Source organism: Mauremys mutica, chromosome 6 (assembly GCF_020497125.1).
Source record: "Mauremys mutica isolate MM-2020 ecotype Southern chromosome 6, ASM2049712v1, whole genome shotgun sequence".
NCBI lineage: Eukaryota > Metazoa > Chordata > Testudines > Geoemydidae > Mauremys > Mauremys mutica.
This window is the reverse complement of record NC_059077.1, coordinates 107,796,604-107,824,009: the sequence shown is the minus strand read 5'-3', so window position 1 is coordinate 107,824,009 and position 27,406 is coordinate 107,796,604. Positions and strand designations below refer to the sequence as shown.

The window sequence follows — 27,406 nt, the reverse complement described above, 5'->3', positions numbered from 1 at the left end:
TTTTGGGGCACCTGGCATTGGCCACTGTTGGAAGACAAGATAGTGGGCTCGCTGGACCTTTGGTGTGACCCAGTATGGCTGTTTTTATGTTCTTCTTCTTCCTGGTTTGTTTTCTTTAATACTGTGCTCCAAAGGTAATTGCTAATTTCCCTTAATTCACTCCTCAGGATATGTCTATGCAACAGCAACACAGCTACAGAGCTGCAATTGTGCCACTGTAGTGCCACAGTGTAGACCCCTCCTACACTGATGGAAGGGGTCTTTCCATTGCTGTAATTAATCCAATTCTCTGAGCAGTGGTAGCTAGGTCAAAGGAAGAATTCTTCCATCGACCTAGTTGCATCTACACCGGGGGTTAGGTTTACCAAACTATGTTGCACGGGGCCCAACATTTTTCCCGGGCATGAGCAATGTAGGTCTATCTAATTTTTAAGTGTAGACCAGGCCTCAAAGCACATTGACAGTGAAACAAGTTGGGACAGGAGCCGGAAGCAAAGGAATTCCACATTCAATCTCACTCTCACACCCCAAAAGGCTTCTTCTACCACAGTATGGCAGGCCATGTCTACACTCCCATCACTACAGTGGCACAGCTGCAGTGCTGCAGCTGTAACGTTGTAGTGTAGATGTTTCCTGCAGCAGTGGCAGGGGGTTTTCCACTGACATAGCTACCACCTCTCTGAGAGGTGGATTAACTAGGTTAATGGAAGGATTCTTCCATCGACATAGCAGCATCTACACGAAGGATTATGTTAGCCCAACTATGGTGTTCAGGGTGCAAAATTTGTCATAGTCCAAACCAACATGGCTAGATCGAGCTAATTCTTAAGTGTAGATCTACCCTTTACTACAATTATTTTCTATTGCTTCACCCATTTTAAATTCACGCCAGACCTTTCCCACAACAATCAGGATTGTTTGTCTTAATATTTTATGGAGGACCTTTTAATAATGATCTAATTATTCACTTTTTCAAAGAACTCTGGTTGTAGTAATGATGACTGATGCAAAAAAGTAGAACTAAATTATCTTCTGACATCTAAATTTCTCTCCTAATCTTAGTGGTCTCAAGGGCCTACAGTGAGACACATGTAGCCAGATAAGCCTCTTTAGGTAGCAGTGTCTTTTCGCTCTGTGTTTATAAAGTGTCTAAAACAATGGGATCCTGGCTATGCTTGGGATTCCTAGGTGCTACATCAATACAATAACAACAATTAAAATATTTAAAAACATTTTATCTTTAGTTTTTCTTCACCTAGGGCTTCATTTTTATCTTAACAACTGGTGATAATTTTCCTTTTTCATTTCCAGTCTTCTCCTCACCTGGCATGATTTGTGTTTTCATCTGTATTATTTCAGCAGGATTTCTACTTTCTGAAATATGTCTTTAAGATCTAAACTCATGTACTCTTCTGCTTAACATGCAAGGTTTTGCTTAGGTGTACACAAAAGTAGTACAGTGCTCTCAGACTTTCAACTCCCATTAACACTGTGTTGGTGAATTACTGTATAGACTAACTGCATGCTTATCCAGTATTTTTGCCATCCAAACAGCTAAACCCAGTTATCTAAATAATGTCCAGAAATAAAACAAAGCCATTTCCACACAATTTATAGAAGCAGGAGGTTACATTTGGTTTATTTATTAGACAAGCAGCAGCAGATTACTTTCCTGAAGGCAAATTGTATTCATTCTGCATATGCAGTAGAAGATGTAGAGGTGCATGAATATATACATTGGATACAATCAACAGTAGATACATTCATCACTAACATAGTTGTAAATCAGAATAAAACTAAAGAAAAAGAATTATGTAGACAAATGTAACAGACAATGCTACCCCTGGTGTACAGAACAGACAGTGGCATCAGGCCAAAATGGTGTGCTAAATTTGTCACTTCAGTTTTAGTTAATTAGGGCCCGAGCCAACTCCAATGAAGACAATGGAAGTCTTTCCAGTGACTGCAGTGGGCTCTGGATCAGATCCATAATGCACATTATTCCTTCCCAAGCTCAAGCTAAAATTGAGAAACATCATTTCATCAAGTTTCATGAATCTAATTTTTTAAAGAGGTTGAAATCCAGACTCATTTTTGCAGGAATATTTATGTACCTGTAAATATCTGTGCCTGCAATCAATTGCAGACACAGATCTAGATGTTTGTCTCCTGACTTGCTCATGCAAGCAAGTAAACATTTAAATGGTGACACCTGTACTCAAAATTATTGCTGCTGCAAAACAGTTGGCACAATTTCTTATGGTGAAACAGTGTGGCAGCAAAAGTGGACATGCTTTTAAAATTTGGGCTTAAGATGTCCAAGTTACAAACCCCACAGCAACCAATTTTTTCCATAAGAGAACAGTGAAAATCAATATAGGTAAAATATATATAAAAAAAATATAAAAATACTGCAGTGTATTTTCTTAAGTAACCTATAGTCCTTCAGTTATATTTTTGTGATAAAAGATAGTTTGCTCTCAGAAAAAGGAGATAGCAAAGCAACTAATAGCTCTGTTGTTTTAACTTTCTGAAGTCTTTATTTTTTTAAATTGATCAATAAGAGTACACAATCTAACCCCTCCTCTTCTCTTGCCTTCTTTCAGGCCAGGAATGATCAGCGAGTACTGAGCAAAGGATGAATGAAGCACTCTTTCTCATCCGAAGTTTGTAAACAAGAACAGACGTACTAGGATCTTAACTATGATAATTTGTTATGGAATGCTTATCCCATTGCCCTACCGTTCATACAATCAATACATGCCAAGGCTATTGGTAAGTTCTTCAACAGTCTTTAGCATGATACTTAACTAGCAGACAAGAAATAGACCAGTGCAACATTTACTGTATTCTTTCATGCTAAACATCAAATTCCCAAAATATTGTAACTATTTAGATGTTCAAGACTGATCCTCTCCTTTCTTCTGAGCATCCAAACTTCAGAGCCCATCCATGCTTTTAATGTTTTGGTAACATGACGGAGCACTGCACAGTACACTGAAATACAAAATCACAACAGTTGAATACACCCTGTCCCAATATACACACACAAATAACTTTAAATTTTAAAGCATTCTCAACAGCAAACCATGTTGATTGCATGCAGATTAGAAACGGGTATGAATTCTCTTGATGTGTGCCGTAGCCCTGAAAAAAACCTGAGGGTGAGACAGGGAGAACAGACCCTTTAACCTCCAGCAATTGTGAGCCTAGTACCCAATAATTACAATTTTCCATATGTACTAACTGGTGATTGTTGTTACAAATCAACTCCACAAAGTACTAGATTAAAATGAATACTTAGCTTTAAAAATTAAAGTTAAGAAAAGTCCCATATTTGGGTACTTGAACTGTTTTAAAAGTAGCATATTGGTCAGGCCCATTGGATTTACAGAAATCTATAAGTAAACTTAATCCTAAAATTCTGAAAATAACAAAAATGCTAAAAAAGAAAATGAGTTTTTGCATGTTCCTTTAACGTATGTAAAAAACCCCAAGCATCAGAAAATTGAAAGTAATGAGAAACGAGTGTTTTCCTTAAGATAAAATGCAGTGCTCATGAAACTTAGGGATGGGACTGTCCTGGGCCAAGCTGAGCATCAGAGTCTGAGAGATGTTGAGCACTCAAAATATCCACTGAGTTAAATGGAAGAAGCTCGGCCCTTTTGGACCCAACTCCCTGATCCTGTAGTAAACCCTGCCGGGAATCCCATTTCACACGAGTACTTTTAATCGCACAGACTTCATTGAGACTGCTCCCAGGAATGTAGTTACTCATGTACATAAACTTTAGTTGGATCGGAGCCTCACATGTGTAGTGAATACGCATGTCACTTAGGGTACAACTAAACACAGAAAAAAAAAAAAGTTAGCTAGGAAACACATTTTAAAGCCCTACTGTAGACAGGGGCAAGCTATATTTTAGCATGTGTTAACTGGTTAAGGAGATCCCTAAACTCTCACCTACTATCCACCATGATCTGCCAACATGTTAAAATACAATTCGCCCTGGATATAATAGGCCTTTGAAATGAATTAGTTAAAACATCTAGGCAAGTGTGTGTGTGTGGGGGGGGGGTTAATGTACCCAAAACTCAGTGGGGCTCTGCATGGTGACTGGAGTCTGTTTGTGTGGCACTCACTGCAGAATCAAGGCGTTTGTGTGAACAGACTTCCCTACATGTGCTCTAGAAGGCAGATCAGTCTTAACATGAAATTTCATTTCTATCCCAGTACTGAGCCTCTCTCAAGCCAAGATTGCTAGTTGTGTCACATTGTGTTAAACTGTATTGTGCTTTTGAGTTGAATCCAAATGACACCACCATTGATTGTCACCTAGCCCATGAGTTGAAACTCTGGTCAGCAAAGAGACTCTCTGTCCAATGTTTTCCCTAGACAAATGACTAACAAAAGATAGAAGATCATAGTAACAAACTCAGACTACCTCATGGATATGCTAAATAAGGAGCAAGTCTAAACATGTATCAGTCAAAGGGGTATTCATGAGAATCAGCTGAGCTTTCATTCGCTAAACATAGCTATGTAGGGCTCTACATAGTTTACTTAGCTTTGTTACTGAAGTATCACAAACACAAGATCTGTTTTCAAATCAAGAGTCTCCCATCATTTATGCAATTGATTCTGTGTTTGGGCTTACAAGTTAGTTAACATTTTGGTATTTCCTGGCTGGTGGCACAAAAACAATGACATCATCATGTCCTGTTCTGGAAGCCTACAGGCATTCTATCCCATCTGTTCCTTAAAGGAGAAGCATTAATACAAATGCTATATAGGCCTTCAGAGAGGAAATTATCATTAATAATAATTTATGAAGGCTATTAAATACACTGAGTCTGAAGCAGGGGTGACTCCTACTTTGACTCTATACAACTTTGATAATATATAAAATTGGCCTGTAGATGAGCTGTATGCAATGTTGTTGTAGCAATGTTGGTCCCAGGATATTAGAGAAACAAGGTGGGTGAGGTAATATCTTTCACTGGACCAATTCCTGTGGGTGAGAGAGAGAAGCTTTCAGGCTGAACAAGAGCTCTGTGTTCACTTCAAAAGCTTCTCTCTCTCATCAAGTTGGTCTAATATTTCCGCACCCACCTTGTCTCTCTGTAGATGAGCTGACAGTTCAAAAACAAAACACCCACATGAAACTGTTAAAAGCTCATTTTTATATCTTTGACCTCCAACCTAAGGTTCACTTTCTTTCTCACTGAGGAGAAGACAGGGAGGGTGCTCAGAGATATATCTGAGAGCAAAAGACAGGAGAACAGCCAAGAGATGACAGACAGAGTGAAAGATGCTATGCTGAAATCTTGTCACAGGAGTAAGAATATTTCACTCAACATCTCTGTTAAACACTGCAACAACTTCTAAAAGAGGAGGCTGGCCCATGCAAACTTCAGCTGCAAGATGTGGGGGCAGGGGAAGGAGAAAGAGGCAAAGGCCTCCCTGAGTAAGTTTCCCCACCCACAGTAATGAGCAGAGGGAAGGACAGGGGGTGAGGGGAGGTGGTGTTACCAGTAGGGGTTGAGGGCAAGGGCTCTGAACCCAATCTCATGCTTCTCAGAATTGCTGTTCATGGAAGCAGGCTTTTTACAGCAGTCCATAAGCACCCAGCTGCTGAATCATGGAAGGGGTGGTGGTTCTTTCACCTGTGTAGCAAGGCCCCAGAGTACCAGCTGGGATCTGGCACGTGCTGCCACTTTGTTTTTAGTTCAAGCAGGAAGAGAGGGCAGGGGCAGAAAAACAAATGTAATCACAAAATAAACTGCTGACGTTTAAAGGGGGCAAACAAGAATTTACATGGAAGAAAGCTTTGCCTAGCTCCAAGGTGGGGGAGGGGATTTTTTAAATGTATGGTTCAATTATAACATAGACCCAGCGTATCTCTGTCCCTACTCCATCCCATAATTGCTTCTCTCCCTATCAGGGGCGGCTCTAGGATTTCCGCTGCCCCAATCAGGGCGGCACGCCGCGGGGGGGCGCTCTAGCGGTCGCCGGTCCCGCGGCTCCGGCGGACCTCCCGCAGGCATGCCTGCAGGAGGTCCGCCGGAGCCGCCTGCTGCCCTCCCGCTGGGACGCCGCCCCAAGCGCGCGCTTGGCATGCTGGGGTCTGGAGCCGGCCCTGCTCCCTATCTACAAACAATAAGGCCCAATCTCAAATGTTATTTACCACTATTCAGTGCCTCAAAAATCCTCATCCTCCTCAACCTGCAGACTTTCCGACCACTTTCCCAAAGTGCCCCTGGCCTGGCACAACTTCTAATCCTCCTAACTTCCTTCCAGGACTCCAACCCAGCAACTCCTCAATTATTCACATCAGGCAATTCCCTATTCCTGAGCCCAGCCCCATTAGTAGCTTCCAAGCCCCAAATTCCAAAAGCTACTCCCAGTATCCTTTTCTCCACTCCTTAAACACTCAGACCTGACCACAATCAACAAGGGAAAGACTGGAGCTTCATTGCTCAGGGCACAGGGAACCTCAGCTCTCTGCAGCCAGCAGCATTGCCCCACCCTGATGTATGAACTGACAGGACAACCCCACATCGGACACCGAAGTACACAAAGGGTACATCTACACTGCCATTAGACACCCGGGGCTGGCCCATGTCCGCTGATTCGGGCTCACAGGACGCGGGATAAGGGGGTAGCCACCAATCAACCTTCTTCCCCCATCCCAATCCACAAGAATCATCTTTAGGGGAATAGACCCCATGGCTCTGGGACCCCAGACATCTACACCGCAATTAAACAGTCCCTTAGCCCGAGGCAGCTGACATAGGCCAGCCATGGATGTTTAAGTGCAATGCAGACATACCCACGGTGGCCATGTGAGGTGGCAAGACATGTGACTGTGAACTTGAAAACGTCTGTGGGTCAAACAGAGGTCACTGGATCGTTTTTAATTAAAACAAAACAACCCAAAAAGCCTACAATTTAAAAAAAAAAAGAGAGAGAGAGGGAGTCAGTTTCCCTGAGGATGATTTCTGTGGATTGGGATGGAGGAAGAAGGTTGACTTTGCTGACTACCCCTTCCTCTACCTGCATCACAACATCCCAAAGACTGCAGGAGGGTGAAGCGATCCAGCTGGCCTCCTACAGAGGTGTTGGGAGGAGGGGACAGCATTACAGGAAACTAAACTCCCCTCCCAGTTGACAGAAAAAGATAAAGCGATACTGGGGCTTATCAAGGCTGGAGCAGGGAAGAGGTGAGCCAGGGACCCATCCCATGGTGTTGGATTGTAGCCATGTGAACCTACCCTACGGTCAATTCAAAGCTTAAACTTGTTTAAGGATTCATGCTTGAGTTTTGCCTGAGACAGTGTGGCTTTGAATAGATCCAAAACATGAGGAGATGTGAGTCTTCACTAACTGGACCATATGAAAACACAGATTTTTAAAATAACATTTTTATTGGAACTTCACATTTCAAGTGCTAAGGGAAGAGCACAGGGGGACCCCTTAAAGTGCAGAGACATCAGCACTCAGGGACTGGTTTTGTTTACTGTCCCCAGGCCTCCTTCCCTTACACAGCCTCCTTCCCCAATACACAGCCCTTCATTCCTTCAGACCACCACACATACCTGGCTTCCCTCTGCTGCCTGCCCTTCCCAGCCCCACTCAGCCCTCTGTCCCCCTCAGCTCCTCTGACACCAGAAAGTAAGGGAGTCAAGAGGAGTCGGGAAGTGCTTGTGCATAAGGAAGGCATGGGGAGGAGTAGGAAAGAGATCAACATTTTAACATCCGAGACAAAGATTCTCTCTCCTAGGCAAAGGAATAAAGTGACTGGATGAAACTGAGATGCGGAATTTGCATAAGCCAACCCTGTATGTTTTTCAAGTGTTTGTCTGAAATTCTCTCTCCATAACAGTTCGAAGAGATATTTCCTTTTCACCCTAGCAATCCTGCTTTGTGCATCTACTGTCACAGTGCCAGGGTGAATAGAATTCTGAACAGCTACACTGTTATCCTCATGTTACCGAACGAACAACTTTCCTTTTGCAAACTCACAAGTGCAATTAGGTTTAATCCTTCCCATTTGGCTCAAAATTATTTTGAGCTCTCCACTGAATAGAGATGTAGGTCTGTAATGTGGAGACTCATGCAGATTTGTACTTTTCCCTGCTATAGGAGTACCACAGCTTTAATACATGTACTGCAGGTGTCCCTCTACTTTTTGAAATACTTGCTGTAAAACTGAGGCAAGCTGTTTGCAATAAAGCTTGTCAAACTCTGTAATGAACCTTTCTCCCCTGGTGACTTCATTGCATATTGCAACTTTGTTGAATCACAAATTTTTTTAAACGGTGTTTTCAACAGCAGTATCGTGGGCCATTCCATTGCAAAGCACGTACTTCTTTCCTTCCCCTCTTCCCCACATCCCCCCAAAAACCTGTTCAAATATTGTGCTTACTTTCATGTTATGCAGCGTTTCTGTCCAGTCCATGGAACCTATTTGAGGTATAGCAGTAAGAAGTATGCTTGTTGCCTTGTTCGCATTTTCTTTCAGAGTCTTTAAAACCTTATCCACTGAAACCTAGAAATACAATAAAAATGACTGATTTTCTCAAACTAGTGTGTAAAATAGATAATGTTCCACAAAACTCAATTCCTAATTAAGCAACACCCTACATCCCCAGTACAACTGTTTTAGCGCAGAACAGAACACATGAATAAAAACAAAAAATCCTCTATGCATTTTAAATTGAGATGACAACATGCCACAGAGGAGATCTTTTAAAAGAATCAATAGTTTATTTTTTTGTTTTATTGTAAAAGATATTGAATCTCACATTAAAGGCAAGTGATGGAGAATCTACCAATGTTTAATGACACATTTCCAGTTTGGAATTATCTAATTTTCTGTATAAATTATTTTTTAGATACGCTTGCTTTCTGGCCAAAACCAAAATGCTCCCCAAAAGCTAGGAAAGATTTAATATAAAAACATACAAAATATAGAACCAGCAATTTTTACACAGTTGCTTTGGCCATGTATTAACTAATATATACAACTGTCTCCATTTCTGCAAGTCCTACAGTTGCTGCTGCCATTTTCGGTGATGACTAAGGTTTAACTGGCAAGCATTCTTCTGGTTGTTCTTGAATAGATGACATGAGAAAAGAGGTATAAGAACTAAAAAGGATGTGGTTTTTTTTTGTGGAGAGCTCAAGAGACTAAGGACAAGGTCAGTTATAGGAAAATGATGTCACAACTGGCATTATACACATACTCTGATTCACACAATAAGAGGTGAACTGTTTTATTCATGATAAGAAAACTTTATGAAAGGAAAAAGCAGGGATATTGGGCTCAGTCCTGCTCTCACTAACACTTCAGTTATTTCAGAATAACTCCAATGACTTGGAGTGAATTAGGATATAAACTGGTGTAATTAAGAGCAGAATTTGTCTGGTATAAAAGGGCCTACTGTGATTTCTATCAAGAACTGTATAACTTTATGCACTTGCACTACATATAGTTTGCCATAATCTAAAACAACAAGACCAAACAAAACAGAAGCTTCACTCACGGCTTCTTCATGCTCCTTCCAGCAGTCATAATCTGTTGCCATAGCAATACTTGCATAGCAGATTCCAGCTTCTCTTGCAAGAACCGCCTCGGGAACTGTGGTCATGTTGATAACATCAGCCCCCCAGTTGCGAAACATTAAGCTTTCTGCCCGAGAACTGAAACGTGGCCCTTCAATGGTGATCATTGTCCCCTTTGAGTGGCACTTGATCCCATGCTTCTTGGCAATCTCCATAAGAACCTTCAAAAATATTATCACAGAAATAGCACATTAACCACCACCCATGTGAAGCCAGCTATTTCCTCATGCAAGAGAAGTGAGTAAAGAACAAATATCTCTGTCTAGTGTGACACTCTTGTCTCTCATCTGAATACCTTTCACGCAATAAGCCTGTCTTTAGACCAGCGGTGGCCAAACTTACTGACCCTTGGAGCTGCATACAATAATCTTCAGAAGTTCAAGAGCCGCAAGACTCACAACCTGCCCCACGAGGTGGCACCTGCCGGGGCTCGGGGCTTTATCCTTTCAGCCTGCTGAAGCCCTGAGACCCCCTTCCCTAACCCCACCACCCTGCCACAGGGCAGAAGCCCTGAGCTGCCTCCCCCAGGCTGGTAGGGGGAGAATAGGTAGGGTGTGGGGGGAGGGAAAAGGAGGGGACACTCCGCTAACCGCACCTTAGCTGTAAAAGAGACGCATGTGGCTCGTGAGCCATGGTTTACTATGAATGTGAGCCTAATGTGACAACAAGTGTCAAACAAGGAAATCCACTCCCCCCTTCAGCTTCCTTTCCCAGGGCTGAAAACAAATAGTTCTGCTGATGAGGACAGGATCAACTGTGTTTTAACATCCACTGTTGGAAAGGGGGCTAAATATCTGGATGCCTGCTCTGCATTGCTGCAGTGGGAGTTGAACTCAGATGATCCAGTTTACACCAGTGGGATTCTGTTTCTAGCATTGGGTGAGAAGGCCAGGAAGCAAGTGTGTTTGATATGCACTTGCTTATAGTGAGACTTCTGGTCAGAACAAGTCTAAACAAGGTGGTAGTGGAAATGCTGGTGGCCAATTTACACTACCATTACCACCATTGATCCCAAAGGTGGAGCTGAACTGATGATAACAAGGGTGGGAAATTTTAAGAAAAGTCTAGTGAAGACGAAGCTTAAGCATGTGGGGGAGGGAAGTCTGGTGGAAATTTGGAGAGAAATCTATTGATTTGGAGATATGAGGGTTATATCTCTGTCTTAATTCCCAAGCCAGTGGCTAAACTGTATGTTTTGACGTACATTAGATGTTGGTCATTAGTCTGTGCAATCCTGACCAGGAATGCTTTATCGGTTCATTTTTACTATTTGTAAATTGTTTCCAGTGAATTCCAATCTCTGAACTAGTATCAACAGTCAGAGAAAATGATAATTCCTTTCTCATTCTGTATTTCAGGGCAACGTCTCTTAATTTAATTTCTGGATTTACAGTTGATAAAAATTTTGGAAAGTTTCTTTTTCTCTGATATTTTTGGTAAATTTAGTTGTTAAAAATATCTATGAATTACATATCCTAGTTGTTCCATCCAGCCACAACACATTTACAGTTCTGGATTTTTGTCTGGTTTTAATTATTACAATTGGGTTATGAGAATTATACTAATATAAACCTTTTGAGGGGTTCTGATGACATGCTAAGCTCCAGGACATAGATCTAGCATATTATGATAAAATCAGAACTTGAAGAAAAATATCTGGATTGCAATAAAATTATCAATCTTTAATGTTATAATCTAGCGATTTAACTGCAAAGAGGCCTAGATTCATCTATTTTTTTTTGTTTTGGAAACAGTGATGTGGTTCCATCAATGACGACTGTGTGTGTGTAGAACCTCCCTTTTGTTATTGCTGCTCTAAGAAGCAACTTTAGTCACTTAGAAATACTATTTTTGTTAATTACACAGAAACAATAACTATCTACAACGATGCAAAACGGTAAGAAGAGCTAACAGCTCAGCACTGATACTTGAATATATTAAATGCTCTGGACACACACCGAGTCACCAACTTAGTACTTTACTGTTTCGTCTGCCTTGGAATGGTAACGGAGAGCATGATGACTAAGTGGGTTGAAAGATTTTTAGAAGACTAATCTGACCATAACTTCTGTAAGTGATTCGTGCTCTCTGTGTATTTCATTCCTCAGTGACTCTTAACATGTCTCTCTTTCTTCATTTTCCCTCTGCTCAGATGGAAGAACGTTCCGGCCCCACTGAAAAAAGGCACTTTTAACCATAAACAAGCTCTTCCCTAAAACAACAATACTGAAAAGAAAAGCAGCATTTTCTATTACTTGTTAAAATATCACATGCTCCTCCAAACAGAAATCCCAACGTCCATACAATAAGAGCTGCAATATTTAAAAAAAGTATAAGAATAGCCTAGTCTCCATCCTTAAAAGTATTAAATAAGTCTGTTGTAATAATTGAGTCTACAAATTTACCATGTCTGTGAGCTCAACTTTAAAAGTAAGTAAAAGTTCATAAGATGTCACAATAACCTATAATGGCAAATGCTGATGGGAAAAGGTACAAAAGGGAGAAAGACTGAATCAGTCTAAACAAAAAGGCCTACTGATGTAACTCAAGGGCTGTGTTAAGATCATGCTTGGTAAAGAGGAGGAGCTGACGATCAAAAGTTATGTTGTCCACCAGTTAGGTCTAGCAGCCAACATACTAGGGGATGGGCAATTCCACCTATCACTCCCTTTTGGGATCCTTAAAGGAACAAACTTTGGGAGAGAAAAATTGACTCTTGGATCAATTTTTACCATCATGGCTGTCACGCCTACTGTCTCCTGGACCCCAGACCTTCTTCATCCTAATCCTGAGAAATGTCCTGAGCAAACAGGGCCTGAGAGAGGCAGATGACATCGCCACCTCCACCAGTTCCGACTGAATCCTGAATATCATCTCGAATGTGAGACCTCCCCCACCCCCACAAAATGCATCCTTTTTCCTTCTCTGCCTTATTTCTGTCTGTCCTATCTCCTTCCTTTTTCCTTCTGTCTAATAAAAGTCTGGCTCAGCTAGCCAAGACGGCATATTTTACAACATTGCTATAAGCCTGTGACAGAAAGAGGCAGATAAAAGAAATGCTCTAAAGAGCCTGATGCTGGTATGAGTTTGCCAGGTCTCAGAGTGGCTAATACGACAATGTGCTGGGACTGTGTTTTTCCAGCAGGGAGGTTGCACGTGAAAGTCAACACCAGAGACAGAAGCTACATTTCTATCTTGGCTGTTTTCTCTCTCTTTCCTTTGTGTGTTTGTCTTGGTTTGTCTTCTTAGGCCTGGTCTACACTAGGACTTTAATTCGAATTTAGCAGCGTTAATTCGAACTAACCGCTCAACCGTCCACACCAGGAAGCCATTTAATTCGAACTAGAGGGCTCTTTAGTTCGAATTTGGTACTCCACCCCGGCAGGTGGAGTAACGCTAAATTCGACATGGCTAGTTCGAATTAGGCTAGGTGTGGATGGAAATCGAACTTAGTAGCTCCGGGAGCTATCCCACACTGCACCACTCTGTTGACGCTCTGGACAGCAGCCCGAGCTTGGATTCTCTGCCCAGCCACACAGGAAATGACCCGCGAAAATTTGAATTCATTTTCCTGTCTGGGCGGTTTGAATCTGACGTTCTTGTTGCACATCAGGGCGAGCTCCGCAGCACCGGCAGCAATGCAGAGCTCTCCACCAGAGGAGTTCATGTAATCTCTGAATAGAAAGAGGGACCCGGCATAGACTGACCGGGAACTCTTGGATCTGATCGGTGTGTGGGGCGAGGAGTCTGTGCTTTCGGAGCTGCGCTCCAACGAACGGAATGCAAAGACCTACGAGAAGGTCTCCAAAGCCATGATACAGACTGAGGATACAGCCGTCATGCAACGCAGCGCCGCGTGAAAATCAAGGACCCCAGACAAGGCTACCAAAAAATCAAAGCGGCCAACGGACGCTACGGAGCCTGCCACCACTGCCCCACCAGTGACCATGGACTCTGATGATGGGACAGTGTCGACGGACAGTTCCTCGACGATGTTCACAGACGGGGAAGATGAGGAAGGGTTTGTGGAGGACGAGGCAGGCGACAGCGCTTACAACGCTGGTTTCCCCGACAGCCAGGATCTCTTCATCACCCTCACGGAGATCCCCTACCAACCCTCCCCGGCCAGGAACCCGGATCCTGAATCAGGGGTAGGAGCAGTCGGTAAGTGCTTTAACCATGTTAACTTTTATTCTTAATATAACAGGAATCTGAAGTGTGTGAAAAGGAGGTCTCTGTATATATGGTGATAGAACAGAAATCCTCCTGGGAGAACGCCACGAAGCTCTCCTGCCGTTAATCGATAAGCATCAGCAGGAGGTTCCTGGGGAGAGCTGCCTTATTGGGTGCTCCGTGATAGCACACTTTTCCGCGCGAGGCTTTCATGCGGTATTCAGGGAGCACTGCCTCCCAGAGCACGGCTGCATAGGTCCGTGGTTCGTGCTAGATTTCACGCAGCATGCGCTCTCTATCTCCTTCAGTGCCTGTCCTCACGGTGATCTCGCTCGGAGACTCCTGCATCTAAGTAGGGGAAGAAATGTTACGTTACGCCTGGTCCAAAGTATTTTTAATAAATAAACGGACAGACGGCATAGCACAGACTCAGCACGCAGCTGCGTGACGAGCGTAACGGAAAGCCAAAGAATCAAATGGACGCTCATGGAGGGAGGGGGGAACGAGGACGCAAGGTATCCCACAGTTCCTGCTGTCTCCGAAAAGCATTTGCATTCTTGGCTGATCTCCAAATGCTTCTAGGGTCAAACACAGTGTCCGCGGTGGGACGGGGCATAGCTCGGCAATTTACGCACCCCCCCGGCCCCCAGAAGTTAAAGGGAAAACAATCCTCTGTTGACTCTTTTACATGTCACCGTATCTGTACTGAATGCTGCAGATAGACGCGATGGTGCAGCACTCAACACCAACATCCTTGCTCCCCCCACGCTATGGATGGCTGATGATGAGGATGGATTTCCATCGTTTTGTACCATCAGCCTATTGGCACATGGGGCAGTGCAAAAGGGCTGGTAACCATGACAACCGTACCAACTTGCTTGGGACCAGTCGGTCAAGGCCGCCTGTTGCTAATTTTTCATGGTAGATGGTGCAGTATGGCTGGTAACCGTCCTCATCATTGCAACAGGGGGCTGAGATCCATCAGCCCCCACCCTTCATTGTAAAGAAAAGATTCAATTGCCCCTGGACTAGCAGAGGGATGAGTGGCTCCCTCCTCCACACCCCTTAATGTCATCTCTGGACTATCATTGCAGCTGGAGGCTTCCTTCCACTCATTTCTCACAAACGACTACCTGTGTCTTATTCATGCATTCTATATTACTTCATCACACAAGTGGGGGGACAATGGTATTGGAACCCAGGAAGGCTGGGGGAAGAACGGAATGAACAGCTGGGGTTGTTTCAGGAGCACACCCTGTGAATAGCGTTCAGCTCAAAATTTATGCAGGATTGGACAGAGAGCAGCTGTGGTCTCTGGTTGTATGATACAGTGGTTCTCTAGTACACTTGCACATAATCTAGGCAGGACTGATTCTATTTTTAGATACCCAAAAAGGAGGGATTGACTCGGGGAGTCATTCCCAAATTTTGCTTTTGCGCCCCTGGCTGATCGACCAGGGGCACTTATGACAGCACCAAATGGCGCAGTGCAAAAGGACAGGTAACCATGACCATCTTCTTACCGTCTTCTTACCAGTTCATGGTATGGTAGACGGTGCAGTATGCCTGGTAACCATCGCTGCTGTCATGCAAAAGCATAAGCATGCTGCTGTGTAGCGCTGCTGGTCCGCCTCTATCAGCGGCATACAGTACACATACGGTGACATACACAAAAGGCAAAATAGGGTCCATTGTTGCCACGCTATGGCGTGTGCCAGGGCATTTCATGGAAAACGTGCTCGAAATGATTGTCTGCCCTTGCTTTCCCGGAGGAAGGAATGACTGGCGACATTTACCCAGAATCCACCGCGCAAATGATTTGTGCAACAGCAGGCACAGGGGTCTCAACAAAAAATTCACAGAGACAGCCTAGACTCAGTTAATTGTTCGCAAAAAAGTATCATTGCAAGGAATTAACTAACTGTTTCCCATCTCACAGCTTCCACTGTCTCCAGACCTTCCACAGCATCCACCTCGCAGAGGCTGGCGAAGATTAGGCGGCGAAAGAAAAAGACAAGGGACACGATTTTCGATGAATGTGTGGGCTGCTACCTAGCCGAGGCGGACCAGCAGAGGCAGTGGAGGGAGAAAGTCTCTCTGTACCAGCGCTCACACAGCGAATGGGAGGAGAGGTGGCGTGAGGAACACAAGCAGGCGACTCAAGCAATGCTTGTACTACTGAGGGAGCAAACGGACACGCTCCGGCGACTTGTATATGTTCTGCAGGTCCGCTGCAGGACAGAGCCCCCGGCAGTATCTCTGCAACCGCCCTCCCCCGCCACAAAGTCACATACCCCCCTCACCCTAAATAACCAGGAGGATGCCCGCCCTGGGCCGTGAATACTGTCACTGCACCCCAGCAGAGTGCTCAAGTAACCAAAAGCTCTCATACCCTACGTTTGCATAAGTCCTTCCCTTCCGGACTCAAACAAGTCCCAATCCCAGTCCCATCCCATAACTGTGTACTTAAGTAATAAAAATACTTTGCTGTTAAGTACTGTTTCCGTCATGTTTCCTCACTGAAGACTGTGTTTGAATGGGGTGCGTGGGGAAGTGCGTTGCTAATTGCATAGGACAGGTACCTTTCGCAGGGTACAGACACGGGGGCCGGATCAGCAGCGGGTAACACACACAGTGCAGTCAGCAGGCACCGTGGTCGGTATGGGAGGTGGTTTCCAGGTTCTGTGTGGGCGGTGGGGATGTGACTTTTTAGCGGGGGAGGTCAGGTACAGATCTTATACAGCGGTCCTTGCTGTGGACCGCTGAGTCACGCAGCAGAGGAATCTGTATCCGTCCTCCTCCGCCACAAGGCCACATAGCCGCCCGCACACAGAATCCCAAAAAGGAGGGATGGCAGGCTCCGTTGAAACAAGCAGTCCGGCAATGCGGACCGCTGTAGGAGCAGGAGCCTGTCATTCCTTAAGTTTAGAGGCGGTCTTTACATCAGCGCACACCCTACCCACCGCAGTCTGCGTTCCAGTTTCGACCCTTTAACGAAAAGTCATGAATAAAGAAACCTCTCCTCAGTAACAGTGTGACATGTATTTTATTTTTACACGTGTCTTGGAAGTGGAGGAAACGGGGAGAACGGGGTATTTAACCGAAGAGGATAGTCAACAGTAACTGGGTAAAGAAACAGGGGCAGGTTCAGCTTCTCTGTAAAGAAACTGAACAGTCACAGGTCACGCTGCTCGCTGCTCGCTGGTATTTGAAGAGTTCCTTGTCGCTGTCCCAGGCGCCTGTATAGGGCTTCATGAGCAAGTGCATTAGCGGGCAGGCTGGGTCACCGAGGATCACTATAGGCAAATGCACATCCACAACAGTTATTTCGTGGTACGGGAAGAAACTACCTTCCAGCAGGCGTCTGAGCAGCCCACAGTTCCTGAGAACACATGCATCAGGAACCTTGCCCGGCCATCCAACGTTCATGTTGGTAAAACGTCCCCTATGGTCCCCCAGTGCTTGCAGAACCATTGAAAAGTAGCCCAATTTCTCAGCAGCTGAATGTGGAAGAGGTGGACGATAAAGTGCGAGAAGGAGAAAACGGCGAGGATCGCAGCGGGCTCCATGCTTGCAGTGCTGTGGCGTCCACGCTGTCACTGACCAGAAAAGTGCACGAACAGATTGCCCGCAGGCGCTTTCAGGGAGGGAGGGAGTGAGGGCGTGATTGACGGTTCAATGACGACAGTTACCCAAAACCACCCTCGACACATTTTTTCCCCCAGCATGCATTGGGGGGAAATCCCAGAATTCAAATGGGCAGCGGGGACTGCGGGAACTGTGGGATAGCTTCCCACAGTGCACCGCTTCGAAAGTCGACGCCGGCCCCGTGAATGTGGACTCAGAAGTTCGAATTAGTGTATTTAGTATGGATACACAAATTCGACTTCATAAGGTCGAATCCACAAATTCGAATTAAGTAGATTCGAAATAGTCCTGTAGTGTAGACAAGGCCTTAGGAACCCGGATTGGACTTTAACATCATGACCAATAACAACAGCTCCAGCCCATCTCAACTAGCTTCTCTTTTCTTCAAAAAGGATAATTATTGCCATCTTTAATACCATCTAAGAGACTGTCAAACACGGTGGCTTTTCCTTATACATACTCTCCAGTTAAAGGAAAAGGAAACAAGAAATGTTATAATGAAAGCCTTCTTGAACTACTTTACATTTCAAATGCTTTAACTGTTTTGCCTTCTTATCTTGAATAAAAGGTTAAAAAGGATGTTTAATGGTGTGTTTGCCATGATACTAAGCAGGCTAAGGTTTCTGAATACCAAATGCTGAACCTTGTTTAAAACTGTTTAATGACTGGGTTATGTTAACACCTTTAATTCTTTGGGCCCATATATTCCATCAGATTAATACAACAAGCCTTCATCCTGCTATGCCACATGCTATACATGGGTAAAGCTGCTTGGACATTGTGTAAGGAAACAAGTGCCACATTGGTACCTTCTGTGAATGTTATGTTATTATTTTTAATTATTTGTATTGCAGTAGCACCTAGCAGCCCGAGTCATGGACCAGGACCCTACTAGGCTAGTGCAGAACATACACAGTACAAAGACGGTGTCTGCCTCAATTTTCTCAATTGCCCACAATGTCATTTCAATGGATTGATACTCAATCATTTACAAGCCTTTCACCCCCATGAAAGTCCCTGGGAAATCTAGGTTGCCAAACACTTTCTTAAACTAATGACTAAGCAATCGGCATTCTTTTTCCTGGAAGACAGAACCTAGCCTGACTTTTTCCATCATTAAACCACAGAATCTTTCATTTTCATGCCTCGCAAATTCTAACTTTATTTTTAATTTGATCAAATACCTGAGACACAGGACTAGGGAGGCAGAGACTGCATCTGGATTACGGAACCACTTAGTTAGTCTACAGCATTATAAACCACAAGGGATGTCCAAACAACTTGTAAATATTTGATTTTTCTTACGAAATCCACTAACCTCTCTGGTTTTGGTGCAAAATGGCTCAGCCATTGGAATATGACATACTCCTGGAAGATTGGAATAGCACCCATCGTAAAAAGTGTTATGTCTTTTGATAGTCCTGGAAAAAGAGAAGAGCATATTTAGAGACAGAAGCAGCAGGAAATTCATGGATGCCGAACGATTAAGTTGTCAATTGATGGGGAAAGGGCATGAAAAATCATGTTAATAAAGATCTCCAACACTATTCTTTACCTGTTTTGCCCTGATATACATCTTTTGAAATTGTGGTGGAAGGGAATAAAGCAGTACTTCTAGCAGTATATTATCAGTTCATTACAGAACATTAAGTTCAATCAAATGGAATCACAGTATGAATTACTTCTATAAAGAGATGACAATCAATTTTCAGTTCTTAACAAATTTCAGTTTGAATTACTCATAAATGTACCAAAAAAAAAAAAAAAAGCACCAGTCACCTTACACTGAACGAATGGGGCACTTTGGGGGAACAAAACATGCACAAATTCAACCACAGCAATAATGAAATTAAAAGTCATCCTCTCTTCTCAAAAGAATCATATCCATGTCCACAGCTTAGAACGCAAGAACAGCCGTACCGGGTCAGATCAAAGGTCCATCTAGCCCAGTATCCTGTCTACCGACAGTGGCCAATGCCAGGTGCCCCAGAGGGAGTGGACCTAACAGGCAGTGATCAAGTGATCTCTCTCCTGCCACCCATCTCCATCCTCTGACGAACAGAGGCTAGGGACACCATTCCTTACCCAGCTTGAAACTGAAAGAAGACTTTTCCCATTTGAAAAGGTGATCCCCACCCCCCACTCTCCAGATGGGAAACTGCTTCCCTGCACGAAAGTAACCAAACGTGCAGCTCATCACAATGCAGAATTGTCCATCACTAACAATACATATTCTTTCCATTTTGCCATCTGTCAGAATTGTGACTCGGACATCATTACACCCTCATTGTGCTGAGTCCCCGCTGAACAGATACAGAAATGGAGGCACAGGGAGCTGACGTGACTGCCCCATGTTCACACAGTGAATCAATGGAGAGCAAAGAATGGAACACAGGCGCCTCAACTCTCTCTCACGTGTCATAAACACAAGACCATTTTTCTTTAACTTCTTTAATTCTCTCTGCCTTTTGAGTGACATGGTTTAGCTGTACTCCTTCAAAACACATGGGGGAGGGAGAGAGAGAGAAAAGGAAGGGACAAGAGGGAAGGGCACTTGTAATAGGATTTGTGTCCAAATCTCCTAGTAAGCTTTGAAAATCCGACTCACGGTTAAGGGTAAGATTTAGTCATGGAAGTCGCAGATTCTGAGACTCTACTGGACTTCTGTGACTTCTTTGGCTTCAGCTGGGACTGTGCGCTCCTAACCCATGGCAGCAGCTGGAGCCTGGGCTGTATGTTCCCCCCACCCCCTGTGGCTGCGGCTGTTGCCGTCCCCGTCCCGTGGCTTTGGCCGGGACTCTGCCCCCCACCCCGGGGCAGTGGGGCTAGGGCTGCCAGTCCCTCTGCATGGGGCTCCAGCTGTCAGCCCTCCTCCTCCACGGTTATTTTTTAGTAAAAGTCAGAGACAGGTCACAGGCTCCCGTGAATTTTTGTTTATTGCCCATGACCTGTCCCTGACTTTTACGAAAAGTAACCGAGAGAAAATCTTAACCTTACTCATAGTGCACAAAAGGTGCAATAGATGCTTAACATACATGCAAAATAGGCAGGCCCCTGCCCAAAGAACTCAGATAGGACAAATTACAAATGAAGTCAAATTACAGAGAAAATGTGTGTGTGTGTGGGGGGGGGGAAGGGATATAATACAAAAAGATAGTTTTTAATATTTAAATTTGACCCTCATACCTAACATTTTACTATTTGTTGACTCTATGCTTGCCTAGTATATTTTTATATTATACATTTTCCCTCAGAAGACAGAACTCTTTTTATAATTAAACCACAATGTTGTTTTACTTTTCATGCCTAATGAATTCTAAGTTTCTTTTTTAATTTGGTCAAATGCTAGTGACACAGGAGTAGAGAGGTGGAGATTGTATCTGTATTCTGGAAGCACTTAATCTATTATTGCATTATAAACAACCGGGGCTGGCCAAACAAGTTTGATTTCTGTTATGAAATCCTCTAGCCTACTCTTTTTTAAATAATCATGGCCCTGATCCTGCAAACACTTAAGCCCATGATGACATCTTTGCAGGATCAAGGCCAACGCGATCACAAGTAGAAACATTCCTGGAACTTCTGATGAATGGAGAGTTGGTATCTCTCCTTGCTGGACCTAGTTCAAATTTAATAAAATGTCTTATTTTGAAGGCAATGGGAGTATTCCACACTGAAAGTTATGCGTGTGCACATTTACATGATTGGGGTCTTTGTGGGTTGAGGGAAAGAGGGGCTATGTTTTGTTTTGCTTTGTTTTTGTGACATTTCTCCACTTTCTGGAAGTAAAAAGAAAATGGGAAGAGAGCAAGAGAAAAAGGACAATATTTTTGATAATGCTATATTTGAAAAAATTAAAGTTTGTAAAGAAGGGGGTTTCCCTAACTGGGTTTTTAAATCAGATGTAGGAAATAATCCCTATTCAGGAAGGGTGCTTGCAACTTTAAACATGTGCTTAAATCCCACTGAAGTGATGGGATTTAAGCATATCCGGAGAGTTGCGTATGTATGTTCCTAAATAGAGGACATATTTAGCCACATATTGTAGTGCTTTCCTGAGTTAGAGGAATAATTTTTGACCATATTGTATTGACTCCCCACTGTTTCACCAATCCTATTTTAAAAATAATAATAATAATAATACACACACACACGCAGGCAGAGAGAGAGAGTGTGATGGTTAACATTTTTGAACGAAAGCACAACAAAAGCCATATTTGTGAACAATACGGAAGATTTTCTGCAAACACTCACAAAGCCTAAAGATTTAATTGAGAATGATAGATTCACACAAGATTTCTCCTCCCTCATAAATCCCTCGGTGCCTTGCCACCTCTTTTTCAGTGGCACATCCAGTGTTGTAAGTGTCTATTGTGTATATTGTCTGTTTTGCATAGTTTGATGGCTAGGCTTTTTGGTTCAAAGAGAAGAATTGCTGGTAACTGTGGGAAATCATTCATAAACACTGCCCCTGTGCAGCAGATAGAGGGCCGAAGTTTGAAGTCCTTCCTCAATCGTTATTTGAGCAAAACTTCTTTTGCACAAGGGAGGTTTAAAAAAAAAAAAATAAGGGCTTCAAGACTTGGCTCATAGTGCTTGCTCAGCTGTAATACAACTGATTCTTATCAGTTTTTCATTTATATTTTAGCACCAGGATTTTATTAAGTGGTGATGTCACTTAAGTTCTGGTTTATGTTAAGAGGGGAAATCAATATTTGAACAGTCAGTTTCTAGTTTTTCTACTTGTCTTTAAACACTTGCATGAACAATGATGTGTGCAGAAAACTTTGTATTATTAACATTGTTTATAAAAGTCTCTCCTCCAAGTTACCAGTAAACACTTTTCTAAAAAGATTTTAAATATTAAATTCCAGTGGCATGGTTTATACTAAAGTAGGCTTGAAGAAAACATTTTCAAGTTTAAAAAGAAGTACTATTCTCTTCAATATGAAGCTATTCAACAGCAAGACAGGTTAGCAATTTAAATTTACAAGCAAAACTGTACACACTACATGAAATGTGTCAAAACAGTAACATAATTTTCTCTTTATGGGATAAAGGAGGGGGGCAACCAGCTAATTTAAGATCACATACTCGTCTGTGATTTCCCTGTGTCAAGTGTCTGCTAATGAATTATTTAGAATGGGAGGAAATGGAAAACTACATAATCCTCTTCCTGCTTGATACTAGTTTAGACATTAGCAGCCAGTCACTTTCACTTGAAATGTGCAAATCCCAGACTGCAGTTTCTTGCTTAGCATATATGAACTCTATTTCTGCCCCTAGTTGTGGCTCATATGCCAAAGGTTACAGAGAAACCTTACCACAGAGTTTCAATATAGATTCAAACATGTGGGAGCTGTTACCCCGGGGATAGACTGTGACTGTATCTACTCTGAGCATGTTTTCGCACTCAGTGTGTCACAATCTCCCTCCCCGTTTCCCCCTTGTTTCAAGGAAGGAATAAACTGTGCTGGGTTTAATGTCTGATGTGCCAGGCACGTGGGTGTGCATAGGGAGGGTGGGGTGGGGAAGAAGAGCTATGGTGCTACCCACCTCCTCTCACTTACTTGTACAGAGGGCAGGAGGTGTGTGGGGGGGGAGGAAATAGAGTCTCTCTACAGAGCCTCCTTCCCCACCTGCCCTGCTACCTATGATGATGTGGGTAGCTGGTGAATGGGAATGCCTTATGGCCTCTTACTTACTCCCTTCTGCAGTCCCGATACCCAAGCCACAATTTGGTCTTTTTAGCATTATGGCTCACATACACTTCGATCAGTGGTCTCTTATCTGAATTACAGCATTTAACGGTGTTCTCTTTAGGTGTCTATCTCTTTGTGAAATATATATTATTGTTCCTTTTTTTCCAGCTGACTATTCACCTGCTCTTTTTTAAGACTGAATCCTAAAGGAATAATTGATATTTTCTTTGTTATGTGGATGCAGTTAGTTAGCAGAAGCCGTTTGTTGAATTAAATGAATTATCTGAATAATTGCTAGTCAGCATTACTACCAAAGCACTTGTGATTGTTTCATAACTACGCTAATTTGATTTTTGGCATGCTCCTTTCTCCAGCTCGAGTGATTACTACAAGGTGCACGGACAGATTTATAAGCACAACAGGATTTCAAGTTATGACTAGTTGTAACGGCTGCAGATATTGCCAGACAGTCTGGAATTACCTGTAACCAAATAACAAACAGTTACGGCAAAAAAAAGTCGCTATGCAACAGTGGCACCACATTACCCAAGAGAACTGTACCCTGTTTCTCTTTTCTCCAGAATTGTATCTACCAATTAGATTTCTAATTTTTTGTTCTGGTTTTCCTGCAGAGCCAATGCAGCTATGGTAAGAGTGAGTTGGACTATATTCTGGTTTCTACCTCATCATAAGACAAATAGTCAATAACTACGTTCCTGTTGTGGAATCTTTGAACTTATGACGATGTAAGACCCAAGAAAGAATAAGGTTTGACTTTCAGGTCTAGGTCAAGTCTGCATTAAAAGGCTGAAATTAAATGAGTGAAATTCACTTCATGTGTATATAAGGCCCAAGTAACTGAGGTTTATGGGGACGAAATCCATTCTCTCAAACTGTCTCCAGGAAAGGGAACAGCAGTGTAAACCCCTCACCACCACTACTCCAGCCTCTTGCACAGAGTAGGAAGGCTGAAGAATTCAGGCAATCATGGATCCATGGCCTTCTTTCCTGGCTTGCCCTCCAGGGTGTTATGTGGGGCTGGTGCAGAGGCCCCACCCGTCTATGGACTAAGAGGGTGTGCAAACCTGCCCTGCTGGGCCACTCTGCCTGTGTCTCCCTTTACGCAGCCCTATCATTTGATTTAAGCAGAGCAGCAGGCTGACCACGGGGTTAATGTACTCTGAGCGAATCTGATATGGAGTCACTGAGGCACAAGAAACATGGAGCCTGACAATATTATTTTTACAGTCACTCTTCAAAGTGAAACTGTAAATCTGCAGACTGGCTGAGAGAAGTAGCCTTTGCTAAATGTTTCCATTTTGTATGGAAACTTACATTTTTCTTGTAGTGTTATATTATATCACTAGGCCCATGCTAGTGGTCAAAATCTGAGTAATCTAAAACCACTTCACTGTGCACCCAGTTCCATTAAGTCCACCTCACTTTCTCCTTTCTTCCTCTACAGAGCATTACTAGTAACAAAGTGGCAAAACTAAAATTCATTATGAAAGCTAATCCTGGTGCTCAGTTTTTTTCTTTTTTGTGGCATCTCGGTTCTGTCTTTGGGGGCATTAAGGAAACCCCACCCCAACCCCAGTCAAGAAGCTCCTGCCTTGTAACAGTCTCAGTAGCTAATTTCAGTGGTACATGTAATACAGAGAGTTCGAGGAACAAAACTGACGAATGTAGAAGCAGCCTTTTAATGTGGTAACACCCCCTCTCAAAAGCTTGCTTTGCATACCTTCACCACTGAGCTTTCCAGTGCAAACAGACTGCAAGTTGCATTCTCGTCGCATTTTTACTAACAGCTCTCCGCAACAGGTGGGACAGAAACCTGCACAGTGCAGTGACTGAGGCTGTCACAAACGACAGCTTGTATCATCAAAAGAACTCTGCCAGACTTACTTCTGCCAAAGCCAATGTCTATTAAAAGGGTGAGGGTGGCGGTCACTGCCTACAAGGTGGTTTATGGCTCAGGTGGGATTTTTGGACAGAAGCAGGGAGAATATCAGGGAGTTATTTCATTACATTTATAAACCAAAAATCTTTGGTTTCTACAATTGCACACACACAGAAATAATCAAAGGCAATAAAAACATTTTTAAAAGAACCGGCACTTTATTTATAAAATTACATACAAAAAGGCACTTTAAAAGAATGTTACTTAGGTTGCAAAGTCAAGCACTCAAAAGTTAAGAAAATACTAAATTTACAGTTGCCCATGCAACCTTAACTCTGCCCCCCTCTTGCACATGCAGCCTGGGCACTGCATAAAACAGGGGTCCTGTAGGAAATATATTATGTGATCATGTAGTTAAATAAGGGTCCTGAATTAAGGTTGTGCAGACAACAGCAAATTTAGCATTTCCTAGCTTTCGGCTGTTTGAGCTTCTTTACAAACAGTCTTTTTGTATGTAATTTTTTTTTCCTGGAAATGAACAAAGATAAAAACAAAATTTGAATATGTCCAATTTAACAGCCACCCCCTTGAGCTACAGCATGAACTATATTAACTGGCAGCAGCAGAAGGCTGTTATCCGGGGGTGGGGGGAGGTGGGCTGCTGGCAACATGTGCTAGGTCCAGAGGATGCTTAGGTGGATGTCAGTCTGGTGTTCTCTCTTTCCTACTCTAGGAGGGTGGGGGCTCTTGCGTCATGTGGTGCCCCCCACAAGATGGGGCAGGGAGGTGGTAGGGACTGCTGCTGCTAGGGCCAAGTTAGACACACTTTCTGCTCTTCTGAGACCCTGATCATGATTGTACATGAGTCTCTGCAATCGTGTGTCTGAGCAAAAGGTCTTTACCCATGTAGTCATAGTGGGACCCTGTAAAGAGAAGCAAAGCAAGAAGCCTAGGAGGAAATGAGAAAATCCCTGTGCTGTTATTTGTACCAACAACTGAAAGCTAATTTATTATTTAATACAGTGCCTAAAGTTTGCTAGGTATTTTACAAAGCAAGACAGACACAGTGCCTACCCTGAGGAGTTTATACTGTCTCACTTTTAGGCACGACAGAATAAGTAAAACAATGAATAATAGGGGGGAGGAAAGGAGAAACAGCACCCGAGTTACAACTGTAAGATCACACGGTTACTTGGACTCATTAGGTGGACGTTTTGATGGTATTCACTTTTTTTTTTAAAGCAGGCATTCAAGAGGTAGGAAGCGGTGGGACTAAAATTAAGACGACTAGAGAATGAGGGATAGTTAGGGATGTGGGGTTGCCCGATGGGTTAGGACTAATACCGATGTCCCAGGTAGCTAACAGGAGGAAAATGGAGAGGTGACTGTGAAATGAAGATGTGTAAGAGTGGGAGGAAACGGACAAGAAAGAAAGAAGGTGGGAGGACAGGAAAAGGTGAGTATACAAGAGCAGGAAGGGAGTGGCAGAAAGGGTAAATGACAAAGGGAATAGACAAAATGTGGAGGTGAAGACTGAAGAAGTAGGTCTCCAAGGGAGCTGGGAACAGGGAGGGCTTGGGGCAGGGTGGGGAGAGGGGTGGGTAGAAGTTTCCTGCTGGGGCCAGGGAACATGGAGGGGGTGAGACAGCAGGAGAGAGAAGTGTGCAGCCAGGGAAGCAGGTACTTGCAGAGGCCAGGGGAATGGGAGCTGCTGCAAGTGAGAGTGAGTGACTGCAGCAACCTGCTCCCAAATCGCCTAAAGGAAGGAGCAGATGATAAAAAAAATCACATGACTTGTGATAAATTTGTAAGAGTTGGCAACACTGCAATTCTAAGCAAAATGTACATAAATGAGCTACAGCATGACCTGCAAATACAGGAAACAATTGTTCAAAAGGGGCTCCTATCGGGTTCAGTCACTTAGACACCCGCTATATTTAAAATCACACTGGTTTCAGTTTTCCAAGAAACAGCACATTGTACAAACAAAGGCACTTGGTAAGAGGTTCCAATTTAAAATGAATGGCACTGCAGAAAACAAGCCTAAACATGCAAGCATTCAGCCTTAACAGGCAGTGTACAACTGCCAGAAGCTAGGCTAAAAGAACAACCACCTTTCCCACAGATGACTCTTAAGTTGCTAGAGGATGAAAAGCACAAACAAAATGTTACACATGCAGTACGTTTACAAAATGTTGGCATTAAATACACAGTTTTTAACACCCCCCCCCCCATATGCCAAAACATTCTCAGTTTTTTATTTTTGTTAAAAGCTGGAATGGCTAATCAAGGAAGCAGACTGCAATGAAGGGGACTCTTTGGGAAGCAAAGCACTGTACACACTACACCTTCATTA

At 43.3% G+C, this 27,406-nt stretch overlaps 1 protein-coding gene across 1 annotated transcript in view; it reads right to left on the bottom strand.

Moving 5' to 3' along the window:
- Positions 1–1,610: 1,610 nt before the first annotated feature.
- Positions 1,611–27,406, bottom strand: part of LOC123372877 (methylthioadenosine phosphorylase) — a 59,079-nt gene continuing 33,283 nt past the window's right edge. Inside the window, exons 5-8 of the mRNA XM_045021449.1 lie at positions 18,767–18,869; positions 9,549–9,788; positions 8,429–8,551; positions 1,611–2,997 (exon numbers count right to left, since the gene is read on the bottom strand). Of these exons, the coding sequence (XP_044877384.1) occupies positions 2,959–2,997; positions 8,429–8,551; positions 9,549–9,788; positions 18,767–18,869 (505 nt within the window). The 3' untranslated portion in view covers positions 1,611–2,958. The remainder of the gene's footprint in view (positions 2,998–8,428; positions 8,552–9,548; positions 9,789–18,766; positions 18,870–27,406) is intronic.